This window comes from Pantherophis guttatus, chromosome 2, assembly GCF_059756535.1.
Source record: "Pantherophis guttatus breed Tessera chromosome 2, ASM5975653v1, whole genome shotgun sequence".
In the NCBI taxonomy this organism is placed as follows: Eukaryota; Metazoa; Chordata; class Lepidosauria; order Squamata; family Colubridae; genus Pantherophis; species Pantherophis guttatus.
Window position 1 is genome coordinate 161,778,176 of NC_142064.1, and position 15,924 is coordinate 161,794,099.

The 15,924-nt window shown below is 39.1% G+C and overlaps 1 protein-coding gene across 1 annotated transcript in view; it reads right to left on the minus strand.

Annotated features, from left to right (window-relative positions):
- Positions 1 to 15,924, minus strand: part of HID1 (HID1 domain containing) — a 51,743-nt gene that overhangs the window by 22,368 nt on the left and 13,451 nt on the right. Inside the window, exons 2-7 of the mRNA XM_034408699.3 lie at positions 14,072 to 14,221; positions 12,088 to 12,258; positions 5,441 to 5,554; positions 2,627 to 2,733; positions 1,680 to 1,796; positions 458 to 680 (exon numbers count right to left, since the gene is read on the minus strand). Coding sequence (XP_034264590.2) covers positions 458 to 680; positions 1,680 to 1,796; positions 2,627 to 2,733; positions 5,441 to 5,554; positions 12,088 to 12,258; positions 14,072 to 14,221 — 882 coding nt within the window. The remainder of the gene's footprint in view (positions 1 to 457; positions 681 to 1,679; positions 1,797 to 2,626; positions 2,734 to 5,440; positions 5,555 to 12,087; positions 12,259 to 14,071; positions 14,222 to 15,924) is intronic.

Here is a 15,924-nt window from a genome sequence, read left to right on the forward strand (position 1 = left end):
ATGGGGAAGCCAGATTCATTTAACAGCTCTGCCATTACCTTAACAATAGTAGTGATTCATGTAACAATTGCGGCAAGAAAGGTCGTAAAATGGAGCAAAATTCACTTAAATGTCTCACTTAACTACATACATTTTGGGCTCAGTTGAGGTCATAAGTCGAAGACTACCTGTACTTGATACATGCTTGCTTAAAATAAAACCAGAAAGATGGGTAAAATCTATGTTCATGTTTGAGCCCAAACATCTTCAAAATATTTCAGGCCAATTATCTGGATTCCTAGGTACCATGGAAGGCTACCCTTTGAGAGAAGAAATTAGCACCATCTTTCCAGGGTTGCTTATGTACTAAAAGCTTCCGTTCAAAGCTGCTTTGCTTTAAGAAAGCCGGTTGAAGTGTTATATGCATATCTGCCGCTCCTCCACATTATAAACACAGCTAAAACTGGGAGCAACTCACATCGGTATCATCCATGACTGTTCCAGTGGTAGTGCCATCTACTGTGGGACTGGAGCTGGTAGAAGTGTCATAGTCCAATGTGACGATAAGAACTTGAGCGGCCTGCTCCACCAATGGTTCACGATAGTCCGAGAAGAGCAAGTGGTTATAGGGGATCCCATAACCCACTGGATCGTAAGCACAGACGATATTCAAGAGGGAAGTAAAGAGCGGTAGGGCATGCCTAGAAGAGGATCCAACATGCTCAAAACAGTGCATCAGAAACTTGAAGTGTTAAAAGCTTTCCAACAAAGAATAAGCTTCTGTCTTATTAGCAGCGATTAAGTAGTGTTTTTATTCCTCAGAAACATTCATTAGTGAAAAGAAAAATGCATTTGAGGTCATTATTCTTAGTTATTTTAATAAATGAAATAATATGCTATATGAATGACAATATAGTATGTATGTATGTCTTTAGGGCTATGTTTGCCTAATTAAAACATCCTATTTTGCTCTGCAGTATGGCTGAGTGGCTGCAAAAAAATGTCACATATTTAAAAAATAACCCAACTCTTTCTAAAAATTTCTTCAATTTATAATAAAAAGACCCCATTCATATTGCACAATTTGCTAATCATTGCAAACTGCTTATTTTAAAGTGCATCCTGTCTTAAGGACAAATGTTTAGTATACTAAGGGGGGGGCTTAACCCCCCCCCTTAGATATTTTTAATTGTTAATTTGATTTTAGTTGGGGTGTTTTAAATTATTGGACCAAAATTTGTTTAATTCTTTCTTTAAAAAATTTTAAATTTTGTATGCGATGTTTTTATTCTTGGCTGTTCACCGCTCTGAGTCCCGTGGGAGAAGGGCGGTATAAAAATCTAATAAAATAAAATAATAAATAAATAAATAATACTACTAGGGCGAGCTGGGGGCAGCAAAATCTGGAGTTGCCTGCTTTCCTGCTGACTATATGACAGAAGGGTAAGCAGTTGTGCGGATGTAGTCTAGTATTCCAAAACAATCCACTGTTTGGATCAAACATTGATTGGCTCCAATTAGGCAAATATAACCCCAAAGACATACATACTGAAGTAATAAGGAAAAAGAAATAACTGAAGGCATAAGGTGGGGAGAAAGGAAGTAGCTATCATATATATGCAATCCTTTTAATAAAAGAAGGCTTAGATCAAACAAAAGTGTTTCAAAGCACCCATCACATGCAATTTGCTATTTCTCACCTGTTCTCTGTAGAACAGAAGAACTGGACCCAAGGATTAGTGTTGCTGCTCTCAGAGGAGGGAGGCAAGTACATGACCTCTGAGAAACAGGTCAGCAGAAGTTTCAGTAGCTCTGTCCTGAAAAATGTATGAATAGCAAGTTTCGGTCAAAGAGAGAATTCATTATTATTCACAGAGATTTTGCCATGGTTTTATTCTTTATTTTATAGGAGCAAGTTTATTAAACTGTTTTAAAAGAATTGTGCTAAGGATTTCTTAAAGAAATAGTATACAATTCAAGTCCTTTAAGCCATCAGGAGCCACAAAGATATTTCCTTATTCACTGCAAGCAGGTTTACTACAATATTGTAGCATTGGAAAGAGACTAGCCAAGCAGTGGAGTAGGAGGGAGGAAGGAGTCAAACAAGGAACTAGTCTGGAATTCCTATGTGAGCATAAGAGGATGAAGTCTGACCACCCCCTTGAATGCCATTGAACCTTATCTAGTCTTATCCAGGTGCAAACCATCAATCTGAGAAGATTCCTGTGTACAGACTTGAGCAATAAAACAACTAATTGAAGTCTTCGCCTGTGAGTTTAGTTGTTTGGACCTCACAGTCAGTTTATTCAATTGGATAATCTGTTTGGCTCCATCCCAATCAGAGTTTATGTACAGTGGTTACAGAAAACTAACAATGAAGTAAAAGATAACAAACTGTCCAGTCATCTATAAGGGATTTGTAATAGTACTGGCAATTTCTGCACTGTAATAAATTAAGAGTGTCTCGGTTTTCATATTCTATGATGGTCATCCAGAAGATGAACTTGAAGTCTAGTGATTAAGGCACCAGGCTAAATAGCAGGAGACCATGAGTTCTATTCTCACTTTAGGCATGAAAGCTGGCTGGGTGACCTTGGGCCAATCTCTGTCTCTCATAGCCTGATCTGTCATTTGCCGATGTCCTCACCTATTTAAATCATGACTGAAGTTGGGTGACGGTGAATGAGCAAATCCAACACCAGCCTCCCAGATGTATTCACAACTATCAATTGCATGGATATCTTCAGCCGTGTCCTGGAAAAGAAAAAGAAGTTAGCACATCAAATAGTATCAAACCTTCCAGGTAAAAGTATGAATAGGATGATGAAGATTTAGACAAAATCTCTCAATTCTCTTGCAGATGGAAAAAAAACAATGAACAGTGGCACAGAATTAGAGGGGACTTCTAGCATTACTAATTCAAATCATGTGAGATGTAATGGATTTTCTACAATAAGAAGAAAGTGGAAGAAATACAGAAAGACATACAGAAATACAGGGTTGTGTCAATGAGGCGTACTGGTTGCACGTTAAAAGTCTCATAAGGAGAAATTCAGAGCATATTATATCACAGTGAATATCAAAAATCCAAAATGATAGAGTGAGGATGGCTCCACTAACAGCAGAATGGCAGAATACATAGCCAGCAAGTAGACCAGCTTTTGTAACTCCTCTCCAAATAAGGAGAAAACTTGAGATTACCCCCAAGTGCTCCAAACAGTTGCTCCTTGTGCAGAGATCACAAGGCAGGGGGTCTTCAGCAGGTTTAGGGCACTTAGAGATGAGGGAATAGCCATCTTTTTGCTCAAACTACAACCAAAGCCTTCAAAAGTGTACTGGGTTCTTTCCAATCACTTTCAGAAATTGCTTGTTATTTATTGATTTATTGATTTATCAAATTTACACTGTCAATGTCACAAAAAGTGACTCTGGGCAGTCTACAACAATTAAATAAAACGATAAACATATTAAAAACAGTTAAATGAAAATAATGCTTCATGCTTTTGATGAGGACAACTTTGGCTTGCAAAAACTAAGCTACAATACGTTTCCACAGGTCTTTTCAATATTTCTGGCTAATCTTAATGAAAGCTGACATATTCAGGAAGGTCCTATCATAAAATGCAGCCCAAATATAAAGATGGGGGTTGCTGTTTCAGAATTAGTCATACTGTGGCCTAGAGATATATGAGTCATTATTTTGCAGGATCCAGTTTTACAGGTTTGCTAGAGGTCTGCTATACAAGAGTTTTCTATACTTGTGAACAGAAATCTTACAAGTAAACTTCCCCACAAAGACCAAGAATACAAGCACTGAATTCACAATCTTCTTGTATCCATAGACAATAATAGCTATGCTTTAAAAAATCTTCCTTAGGATTGCATTTGTGTGTAGGCAAGGCAAGGCTAGGCAGGTATTATTGCATTGCAGTAATATCTCTTCTTTCTAAAATCCCCTCAAGATTAGTGACAAAATTCACTAATTCTGAGTAAAATTCTGAGTAAGTCAGAATTTTGAAGAGTTCTGGTTTGTTGTTATTAAGCAATATGCTGTTCCACAGATTTACTGATTTTTCTGTTATCAAATAGTGATTTCACTCGTGATTTGATTTTAGTGTTACATGCAAACCAAGAATCTGATGTTTGTTCCTGCTGTAACAAGCGAGAAGTTCTACAAATCAATTCTTGATTTAAAATCCTAGCTGGCTAGAAAAGCAACATGAACCTAATTCCAGTATGTTTCGCAAAAAATATGAACAATGGTCCCCAGTTGATATAGTAACCTCAGTTGAGAGATAAGCCATCAGGACTCCGGAATTCTCTCAGTCAACCATGCCCTGATCATCTCCCATGTGGACTACTGCGAAGTGCTCTACATGGGGTTACCCTTAAAAGGTACCTGCAGAATGCAGTGGCATAGACAGTCTGGGGCACTTCTAGAGGTCATATATAAGACCTCTGCTGCGTATGCTATATTGGGTGTTGGTTTGCTTCAAGGTCCAATTCAACATGTTGATGATCATCTTTAAAACACTTCATGGCATGGGACCAAGTTACCAGATGAACAGCCTCATCCCAATTATATCAGTTTTTCCCACCCGGTCAGGCAGGAAGGGCAAGTTTCAAACCCTGACAGCTAAAGAATTTCAACTGGCAGGGACCAGGAAAAGGCCCTTCTCTACCACTGCCCCTGTCCTATGGAACATTGTGCCCCGAGGCGAGGGTGGCTCCCATCTTTCTGGATTTGTAGAAGACAGTTAAAAATTGACTCTGTCAATTGTGAAGGGGATCCAAGAGTGGAATGCAACATTGGGATAACTGGTGATTTGAAATAATTCTTTCATATTTTTTTTAAACTCCTGTCTTTTGGGGTCTGTTTTTTTAACTCTTTTAACTTTGTCTTTTGTATGGATTTTATAGTTTCTTTTATCTGTAAACAGCCCAGAGCAACTTCAATAATAGCAATAGCACTTAGACTTATATACCACTTCCCAGTGCTTTACAACCCTCTCTAAGAGGTTTACAGAGTCAGCATACTACCCCCAACAATCTGGGTCTTCGTTTTACCGACTTTGGAAGGACGGAAGAAGTAGCCTGCAATACTGCATTCTAACCATATACTGCATTTTAACCACTGCACCACCATGGTTCATAATGAGATGGGGAGTATATAAATTTGATGAATAAATAAAATGACATTAAATAAATCACGTGTCAGAATTCTCCATTCCTCCATTTTCCATATTAGCTGGTCTTCATCTTTGACAAAGATTGATAGCTCAGGGCAATCACTATTTCGCTTACTGAAAATTCCACCTTAATCCAGACAGCTCAGTAACTGTACTGGACTGTATACAAAAAAATATTATAGAAATAAATGTTTCCTATTGACAGTTGACCTTGGCCATCTTAAAAATTGAGATTGTCATACCAGTTCCTAAACAACCAAAGTTTGACTTACCACATTGTTTTTTCGATGGCTCTGGACAGTGAATTCTGGACAGAAGAGCAGATCTGCAACAGCTAGAAGCAGTGACTCAGCCAGTGGTCTAGCATTTTCATCATCTTCATCTCCCTATAAATCAGCAATAAGTTACAATATTTACAATATTTCTGTCCTTATATCATTGCAGATCACAATGGGGGGGGGTATTAGAGAAATCTGGGTGATATTTCATTTATTAAGTCAATATTTATACTGATAATTTATGACATACAGATAATCCTCAATTTATGACCACAATGGAGCCCAAAATTTGTTGTTAAGTGAGAATTTATTAAATGAATTTTGCCCCATGTTATGACCTTTCTTGCCACAGATAAGTGAATCACTGCAGTTGATAAGTTAGTAACCCAGTTGTTAAGTGAATCTGGCTTCTGCACTGACTTTGCTTGTCAGAAGGTGTCAAAAAGTATGACACTTTCGCATGACTCTGGGGCACAGCAACAGTCATAAATATGAACCAGTTGCCAAGCATCTAAATTTTGATCATGGCAAAGGTCATAACTGTGAAAAACAGTCATAAGTCACATTTTTCACTGCCATTGTAACTGCACGGTCACTAAACAAACTGTTATAAGTCAAGGACTACCTGTATGGAAACACATGGAAAAATGGCATTTACATGAGCCAGAAATTTCATTATACTATAGGTATGGTAAGATTTATCCCTGTATGTGCTACCCCAGGCAAGCAGACTGAATTACCATGACTACTGGTAGACTACAAACTACTGAAGTCTGATACTTCCAACTACAATTTAGATAGTTGGATAGTTCATTATCTTTCGTATGAACAGAATTTCAGCAAAGCACGTAACTTCATTTGCTGTGGTGCAGCCCATGACCAATATACAATAGAAGTAGAGATTACTTATAGAAGAGATGCTCTCGGCTTGCTGAGACCAAAATATCTTCCTGCAAAGCACCCTGAGTGCTTCAAGGCTTTCAAATCAAGCTCCGTCTTTTTTGTCTCAATGCTGACGCTTCACTCCACATTTACAACAGTTTCCAAGGGAACCAGAGATCTTCGTCAGCAGGTCTCTAGCTCATTTCCCTCCCCCCCCCCCATATGAGATCATCCCGGATCTCATATTCCTGCCCCAACCCTGTGCTGAAAAAAAAATGACAGGCTGTTATCGGTGACAGCCAGGCTGTATCAGCTTGTGCATGACATAGACACACAAAGCCTTTCACTCACAGCAAGCAGACTGGATTATAATAATAACCTGGATTGATCTGACATTATCTAGTGCCACATCAGAACATCTAATAAAAGTGTTTCAAATGCAGAAAACAGTCGCAAGACATTTAAAAAAAATCAACTGCAGATCCATTCATTTAGCTTTGAAATTAGAGAAGGAAAAAGGAGCCTTAGAATCTTAAAGGTTAAAAGCATGAATCAGTTAACTAAAGAGATCATTTTATGACTCCATCAACCCCATAATAATGAGGATATTTAAAACAAAGCCATGCCACACAGAAAAAAAAAGCTGTACAGCACCGATTACTGGTTACAATTCTACCTGAGATTCTCCAGCTCAGTCAAATGAACAGAAAACACTATAATTATTGTATACTTTTAACTTTTGCTCATCTCAATAGAACTAGCTCAGAAGTACTGTATTTATAGAATTTACTGAGTAAAGATTAATCTGTTATTTTACAAATAAGGGGTTGCCACAGAGAGGAGGAGGTCAACCTATTTTCCAAAGCACCTGAAGGCCAGACAAGAAATATGGACGGAAACTAAACAAGGAGAGATTCAGCCAAGAAATAAATAGAAATTTTCTGACAGTGGGAATAATCAACCAATGGAACAGCTTGCCTTGTGTCTTCAGAAGTTGTGGGTGCTTCATCACGGGATGTTTTCAAGAAAAGATTGGGCTGCCATCTGACAGATGCTTGAGCAGGAGGTTAGACTAGATGATCTACAAGGTCCCTTCCACCCCTGTTATTCTGTTCTAAATATCAAGCATTTTCATGAGTTCCCAGAATTATAATATTTAGTAAAATAATAAAAGATGCCTTCGAGTTGAACTTAGCATAGTAATTGGATCTTCTATGCAAGAGGATATAATAGCATTATGGAAATGTTTTACCACTGTCATTTTCAGAGGGGAAAGGGGGTCATATTTCCCAAACTGGTCTACAGTTCTGGGATTTCCAAGCTACCCTCTTCTATGTACTAACCAGGGTTGATCCTGCTTAGCTTCTGAGATCAGCAAGGGCAGCTGTAGGTTGCCACATGCTAGATTAATTATTTAAAAAGTTTTACAAAGCAACACGCTTAAATCAGCTGCATAGGTTTGAGTCATTCCAAGGTAGAATAGGATGCAGGAAAAATCCAGTGAGCTGGCAACCAATGCAGGTACATAAGTCATAGCTGCAGTCAGGACAAATTGCAAGTGAACAAGAAACAACATTCTGTTCTATTTTCATATTAATTAATGATTGTTTGCTTTTTTAAAAAAAACCCTGTCCCCTCATATTTTCTGTTTCAGTACAGAATTATGGTGTCGATCCCTCGCGGCTCCTTGGTTCACCGAGGAACTGAGGGAGATGAAACGCCGGAAAAGACGCCTAAAGAGCGGTTGGAGGGCCAGTCTCGCTGAATCTGACCGAACACTGATAAGGTCGCATATTAAGACCTACTTAGTGGCGATAAAAGTGGCAAAGTTTAATTACTTTTCCGCTCTTATTGCGTCATCAGAGAACCGTCCGGCCGCCCTGTTCAGGGTGACCCGCTCCCTGCTCCACCTGGGAGCGCGGGAGGACCCCTTGGAAGGCAGGGCCGAGGATTTCGGACAATATCTGTATGACAAAATCGCTCAGATCCAGGGGGATTTGGACTCTGACTAGGTAGATTCGGGCAGGGTGGCGAGGAATAGTCTTGAGAACGTTATCTGGGAAGAGTTTGACTCTGTGACCCCTGATGACATGGACAGGATTCTGGGGAGACTTAGTGCAGCCACATGTTTACTGGATCCGTGTCCCTCCTGGTTAGTACTGGCTTCCCGGGAGGTTACACGAGGCTGGCTCCAGGGAATTATTAACGCTTCGTTGAGTGAGGGTTACTTCCCCACGGCCTTAAAAGAGGCAGTGGTGAGGCCTCTCCTCAAGAAGCCTTCCCTGGACCCGGCAGTATTAGCCAACTATCGTCCTGTCTCCAACTTTCGCTTTGTGGCGAAGGTTGTCGAGAGTGTGGTTGCACGACAGTTTCTGCAGTACCTGGAGGAAAAGTCTTATCTAGATCCATTCCAGTCGGGTTTCAGGCCTGGGCACAGCACGGAAACGGCATTGGTCACGTTGGTAGATGATCTCTGGAGGGCTCGGGACAGGGGTTGCTCCTCTGTTCTGGCCCTGTTAGACCTCTCAGCGGCTTTTGATACCATCGACCATGGTATCATGCTACACCGGTTGAAAGAGTTGGGGATGGCAGGCACCGTGTTACGGTGGTTCTCCTCCTTTCTCTCAGACCGGTCGCAGTTCGTGTTGGCAGGGGGGCAGAGGTCGACCTCGAGGCCTCTTATATGTGGAGTGCCTCAGGGGTCGGTCCTCTCGCCCCTTCTGTTCAACATTTATGTGAAGCCGCTGGGCAAGATCATCCGTGGCTTTGGGGTGAAGTACCATCAGTACGCTGATGACACCCAGCTGTACATCTCCACCCCAGGCCACCCCAACGATGCCCTTGAAGTGATGTCCCAGTGCCTGGAGGCTGTGCGGATTTGGATGGGGAGGAACAGGCTCAAGCTCAACCCTTCCAAGACTGAGTGGCTGTGGTTCCTGGCATCCCGATATAGTAAGTTGTCTCCATCACTGACTATCGGGGGCGAGTCTTTGGCCCCCGCAGAGAGGGCGCGCAATCTGGGAGTCCTCCTGGATACGCAGCTGTCCTTGGAGGAACATCTAACGGCTGTAGCCAGGGGGACCTTCTGTCAGGTTCGCCTGATTCGCCAGTTGCAGCCCTTTCTTGATCGGGATTCCCTGTGCACAGTCACTCATGCCCTTGTCACCTCTCGCCTGGACTACTGCAACGCTCTCTACATGGGGCTCCCCTTGAAGAGCACCCGGAGGCTCCAACTGGTCCAGAATGCGGCCGTGCGGGTAGTCACGGGAGCCGCATGGTGCTCCCATACAACACCTCTCCTGCGTGAGCTGCACTGGCTCCCAGTGGTCTTCCGGGTGCGCTTCAAGGTGTTGGTTATCACCTTTAACGCGCTCCATGGCATAGGACCTAGTTATCTTCAAGACCGCCTGCTGCTACCGACGGCCTCCCATCGACCCGTGCGCTCCCACAGAGAGGGCCTCCTCGGGGTGCCATCAGCCAAACAATGTAGGCTGGTGACCCCCAGGGGGAGGGCCTTCTCTGTGGGGGCACCTACCCTCTGGAATCAGCTGCCCCCAGAGATAAGGAGAATCCAAGACCTCGGTGCCTTCCGACGTGCCCTTAAAACCTTCTTTTTCCAGCAAGCCGGGATGGCCTAACATTTTTTAAAATGTTTTTAATTGTTTGTTATTGTTTTTAATCATGGGGCCAAATTTATGTATATATTTTAATTGTATTTTAATGTTTGTAGTTTATGTTTTTACTTGGCTGTTCACCGCCCTGAGTCCTCAGGGAGAAGGGCGGTATACAAATTTAACAATAAATAAATAAAATAAATAAATGAGGATTAAGATAGGATCTTGTGTTACATCCTCATAAGGGGAATTTGACAAGAATGGCTGATTTGATCAAACTATTTCAAAATTAAGAAAAAATCTAATTGAGAAATCATATTACAAGTATAAATGGCTGTGTGATATATACATATCGGCACATATTGAAAGTGTCTTGAATGATTACATTTGAAACATAATTTGAATTCTAGTCACATTCTTTGACAGGAAATGGGAGAAACATGCAACTAGGAGAAAAAAATTATTCATACAGGTGTTTCCAGATGATAGCAAAACATTTTTAGTATTACTATACAACCAAAGATGCTCAATCCTAATTGCACACTTCTGAATTACTGCCAGGAGCATTCAAAAGAGTAACTATGAACATTTTTATTTATTTAGTAACCAAATCAGTGGTGGGTTGCTCCTGGTTCTGTCTGGTTCTTTAGAACCAGTAGTAAAACCAGCAGGAGGCTCCACCCACCTGCCCCAACGTCATCATGGATGATCTGCACATGTGGTCCCATTGCGAACCGGTAGTAAAGGTAAGTAGAATCCACCCCTGAACCAAATGATCCAAAGATGGGTAAAAAAAATGGATTAAAACATCTTTGAAAAATAATTAAGTCATTACTGGTGGGGAGGGAGTGAAACAAGAATCTGGATTCTTTCTTTCTGTATCTGACGAGCAATTTTTTGGAAGACTCCTCAGGCATGTTCTTTTGGAGTTATAACGGTTCCTGATGCTTCAATAACCATATTTTCTATGTGAATGTACATACCTTGTGTATGGACTTTGTTCACAAAACTCTACACAGGCATCAATATCAGTTCTCACACTATTCACACAAGATATGTGGATTTTAAGGATAGGACTCAGGATGGAAGGCAAGCAGAGAATAGGGATACATAGCCACCACACAAAAATAATGCCTCCACATTAGAAAAGCCAATAATGGGAGACATGCCAAGCCTGTGCTGCAACTATAACAAAAGTTATTAAAATTCATGTACAGTAAAACAGCTCTTTCAATTGCTGTACCGGGAACAACAATGAAAGGCAATGGTTTAGAATGAATATATTCTGGACATTCAGGAATGAATATAAAAGCATGCAGTGAAACATACACAAAAGGTTAGTACATGTACAGAATGTTGGAACTTGCTTCCACAAAATATCCCAGTTCCAGAGATAGGTAGAATCATGATAGAACAAACATCTTACAGTTCAGTAAATGAACATATGATAGGAATATTTTTACATACTGTGAAAATATTTTTTTCATCTCACAGTGTGTGTAAATAGACTGAACCACTAGAATTGTTGACTCATTGATTCTTTGGTCCTCTCTATGTATGACTTAGAAAATATTAAAAGTATTTACTATTTGCCACTGTTACTGAAAATCAAAATAACTCCTAAATAATTAAATGTTTGGTCACATATATGTTTACACTGTTTTTCTAATGGAAAACCTGTGTTTGTTTGTTCATTTCATTTTCTTCCCTCTTAGTCCTGTTTGAAAAGTTAACTTTAAAATAGTCCAGGCTTCATTTGGATTTTGGTTGCTTTTTGCTACTGTTCAAAACTTTCTCTTGAAATTCCCATAGGTGGAAATTCAATTTTAATAGTACTATAAAAATCATGCAATAAAAACAGACTGTTCGTTTATCAACCTTCCATTCATGAGTCTCAGTCCATCTCCCAGGCAAGGATATTACAGCATTTTTCTAAAAGCAGAAATCTAAAAGGATCAGAGCAAGACAAATTACACAGGGCAAATATGCCCAGCCTGATAAGAGTTCCTTCACTGTGAATAAACATAATCCAGCAGGTAAGAAATTTAGATTCCCATTAACACCCTTTGATTAACGAACAGCTCTGGCTTCTGCATCTTTCTCCACTCTCCAGAAAAGGAATAATGCAATTTAATAAATACATACCCCTCCTCGCCCCGCTCCTGGAACAGTTGACCAGAAGAAACCTCTCCAATCGGGATCTTCAAATATATACGGTAGGATGCGGGTCAAGAGACGGCTGCAATTCAGGACAATCTGCTTTTCTTTCTCAGAGTGACAGCCACTTTCCGCACCCTGCACTAGTTTTTCCACAGCCTGGAGTGAATTAGAATAAAGCAAAGGACATGAACTATTGGTATGCGGGTAACAATTTTTGCCCAGTGCCTCAGATTTCTGAATTACCAACTAAAAACTTAATACCACGCTGAATAGGCAATCATTTTATATTGTTGCTAATGCCTTTTGGGCATACTCTAGAAATCTATCGTAAAAAGACAATCCCTCAGAATGCGACAGCTTGATTCATGTGAGATTGCATATATGCTGCATATAATGCTTGAATGTGTGTGAGAGAGAGGATTCTAAGATTTAAGCTATGACATCAAAACCTCATTTTCTAGCCTGTTCTAGGAAAATTACTGTGAAGATTCTTTAAAGAGTTGATTCTCTGTAACAGAGCTCCTCTTCCAACTTTGCAGATGAAACACATTGGTCCAAATATAATTTAAATGTGGGAGAAAGAAGCAAAGTGGAGCTTTTAGAAAATTAGAGACAATCTTGTCAGCATAGATACCTGTTTAGGGATATGTGACTGAGATGCTTTTAATGTCAGTGCTTTTCAGAAAACAGTGCAATATCTTTCCTCCACAATTACTTCAAACTAGTACTTTGTTCTCTTAAGAAATACTGCTTCTGTAGAATTCATAATGTTTGTAGGAATATAATTCTGCAGGTAGGTACAAAAACTCTAAATTTCCACCCAGGCATATAAAGTTAGTCCAATCAATTGATTCCTCAGTTCAATTTAAGGTAAACATGAAAGAAAATACACTTTCCTGTAACATGCACTTTTGTACACATTGTTTGGAAACTGTACTACCATGTTTGGTAGCTGAATATTAAAATATTATTAAAGCTAGTTTACCTTTGAGAAATGCGAAAAATATGAAATAAAAATCTGAAGAAACTGAAGGCATATGCGAAGAAGAAAAAATATGGTTAAATCTAATTTACATTAACAATGATTAATTTTCAATTCCCATTTTTTTGCTTAGGAGATACATATTAGGCAATCTGCATTAAATTAACTAAATGCTTAGGCCACCCAATCGGGATTTGAAACAGGGTGTAAGAAAACAGAGATTAGCATTTTTCAATGTACTATTTTCCCATTGAAAATATTCCCTTCTCCTCCTTCCAAATAAAAATAACAAGCTTCAGGATCAAAAAGTTTTAAGGATTTCAGGATTAAAAATTTTTAATTGGGTGAATTTTATGGGAAATGGGGTTTTAAATTGGAGAAGCCTAAGATAATTTAATTTGTTTTAATGTATTTTAATATTTGTATGGTGTGTTTTTAATTGTGGCTGTTCACCGCCCCGAGTCCTTCGGGAGAGGGGGCGGTATAAAAATTTAATAAATAAATAAATAAAAATAAAATAAAAAGGTTGGGAATGAGTTTCTACTAGAAAATGGCAACAGGGGACAAGGATTTAACAACTACTGTCCTTCATTGTGGTCTCAGTTGAAATCAGGAGAGCTATATGGCTCCTGTGCATTTCTATATAGGAAAAGGAAAATCCTAAGCATAGAATTTAGACATAAAATTGAGATTTAATTTGGTTAAAAGTGTAACAGGAATTTAATCTTGGTCTAATTTGTTTTGGCTAAATAAACCATACTGAATTAAGCAGACAATTCTATAAGGGTGGGCAATTAATTTTTCCAAATGTGTGACCAAATGTGAAACAGGGACTGTTGTGGAGGGTCGAATCAATAGGACCACCGCCATGGTCCCTGCTGTCGCCACCACCGTGGGCTGGACAGGGACAGCCAAAGGGCCAGATGTGGCCCATCCAGGCCTGCTATGGTTGAATTGCAACAGGGAAAAAAATATGCTCAATCTTACCTTGTAACACAAAGTAGCCAAATTTGAAGGAGATTCTTCCCTCACAGCTCTGATTTCTGCAGCTGGAACTAGAGCAAAGACATCTTGAACTGAAGTAGCCGTATCTGCCCAGAACTGGTCCCAGAAGGCATCGTCTGTGGCCTCTACGGGCTGAAAAACAAATAAAAATCAATTTGGGAACACAAAAGCTATAAAATATTCATTTTGATATTCATTTATGATCAATATTCATACTACTTAATATTTGATCTGGTAAGTATGTCAAGATACCTCAAGATAACTTCTGCAAATCTCTACTAAAATATAAGGCTGAAAAATATTACATACTATACTGTATCATGAAAGCAATCCAATATTCCCGACAGAATAAACATGAATGCATCATTAATACAATAAGCTACAATTGACCAGGAAAAAAGTGGAAGAAAAATAATGCAAGGCTGTTAGTAAAAACTATAAACAAGACAAGGTTAAAATATCAGCTGTAACTTTTTTTAAAGAATAGATTTCCTGTCAAAATGGCCCCTTTAGAAAATTAATGAAATACAACTTTATATGCATAGATAGAGCAACGCACAATTTTCTGCAAACTCACACTCAACTATAACTCAGGGACAACAAAATACTTACAATTATTTTTCAATTACACAAAAGGTTGTCATTCTTTATAATAAAACTATGTAGAACATATTATATTACATTGAACAGCTCTAGCACTCTAGTCATTATGGTTTAATGGAATGCATCCAGTAAGTCAAAATATGAAACATATATTCTTTAGTTGATCTCTTTTCCCAGCATGACATAATAAACATGCAACAGCTCTTGACTAACTGCAGTTATTTGAAACAATCATGGCTTTGAACTGTATTTAGGGAAGATGAGTGAAAAGGAAACATATGTTTATTTCCTGGCTTACATTTTTCTGAAGTTACACTGTTATAAAGATGGACAGTTGTTTAAAAGTAAGGCAAAACTTGTTTAAAAATTGGCTATGATGAAGGAAATTACCTTATCAAATAGGCAATATGTCACTGAAATAGAAATGGCAAAACTAAAAGGAGGTAAACAAAGTATAAACTAGTTGAGCAGGTTTTGTGGCTCTACCAAGTCTGGACCTGGCCAAGAAGATAATTTTAAATACTGAGAAGAAATGTATCCTCCTGATTTTAAGGAGTGGATTCAAGATACGAGCCTGTTATCAATTTTTGATAAGTATTTAATACTAAAAATGGGAAGATGAAGCAATATATGATCTAGATTTAATGACAAATTGAAGGACTCAATCCCATATTGATACCAAATAGCAATAGCAATTATATTTACATACCTCTTCATAATGCTTTACAGCCCTCTCAAAGTGGATTACAGAGTCAGCATATTACCCCCAGCAATCTGGGTCCTCATTTTACCAATCTCGGAAGGATGGAAGGCTGAGTCACCCTTGAGCGGGTTAGGATTGAACTCTTGGCAGTGGGCAGACTTAGTCTGCAATAATGCATTCTAACCAGTTGTTTCACCTTTCAATTACTTTTAGTCTGTTTAATTACTGTAATATATGAGGGTTTTTAAAAAAAATTATATAAGCCCTACTATAATTTTTTTGATTGGTATTGTAGTTGCTTGTATTTCAAATTGAATGCCTCCTCTTCAAAAGTTTAAAAATAGAAAAGCAGGTTTGTCCTGCAATGGCTTTGTTTTCCTGCATATTTCCAGTCATTATGCCAATGACTGACTGCTTCTGCCACCATCCTCAAACTATAAAATACGTTCCTTTAAATTCCAGTAGACACTTAGTCACAGGTGATTGCTTTAATACAAGAAGTATTTGCACATTTAGCCAATGGATAACA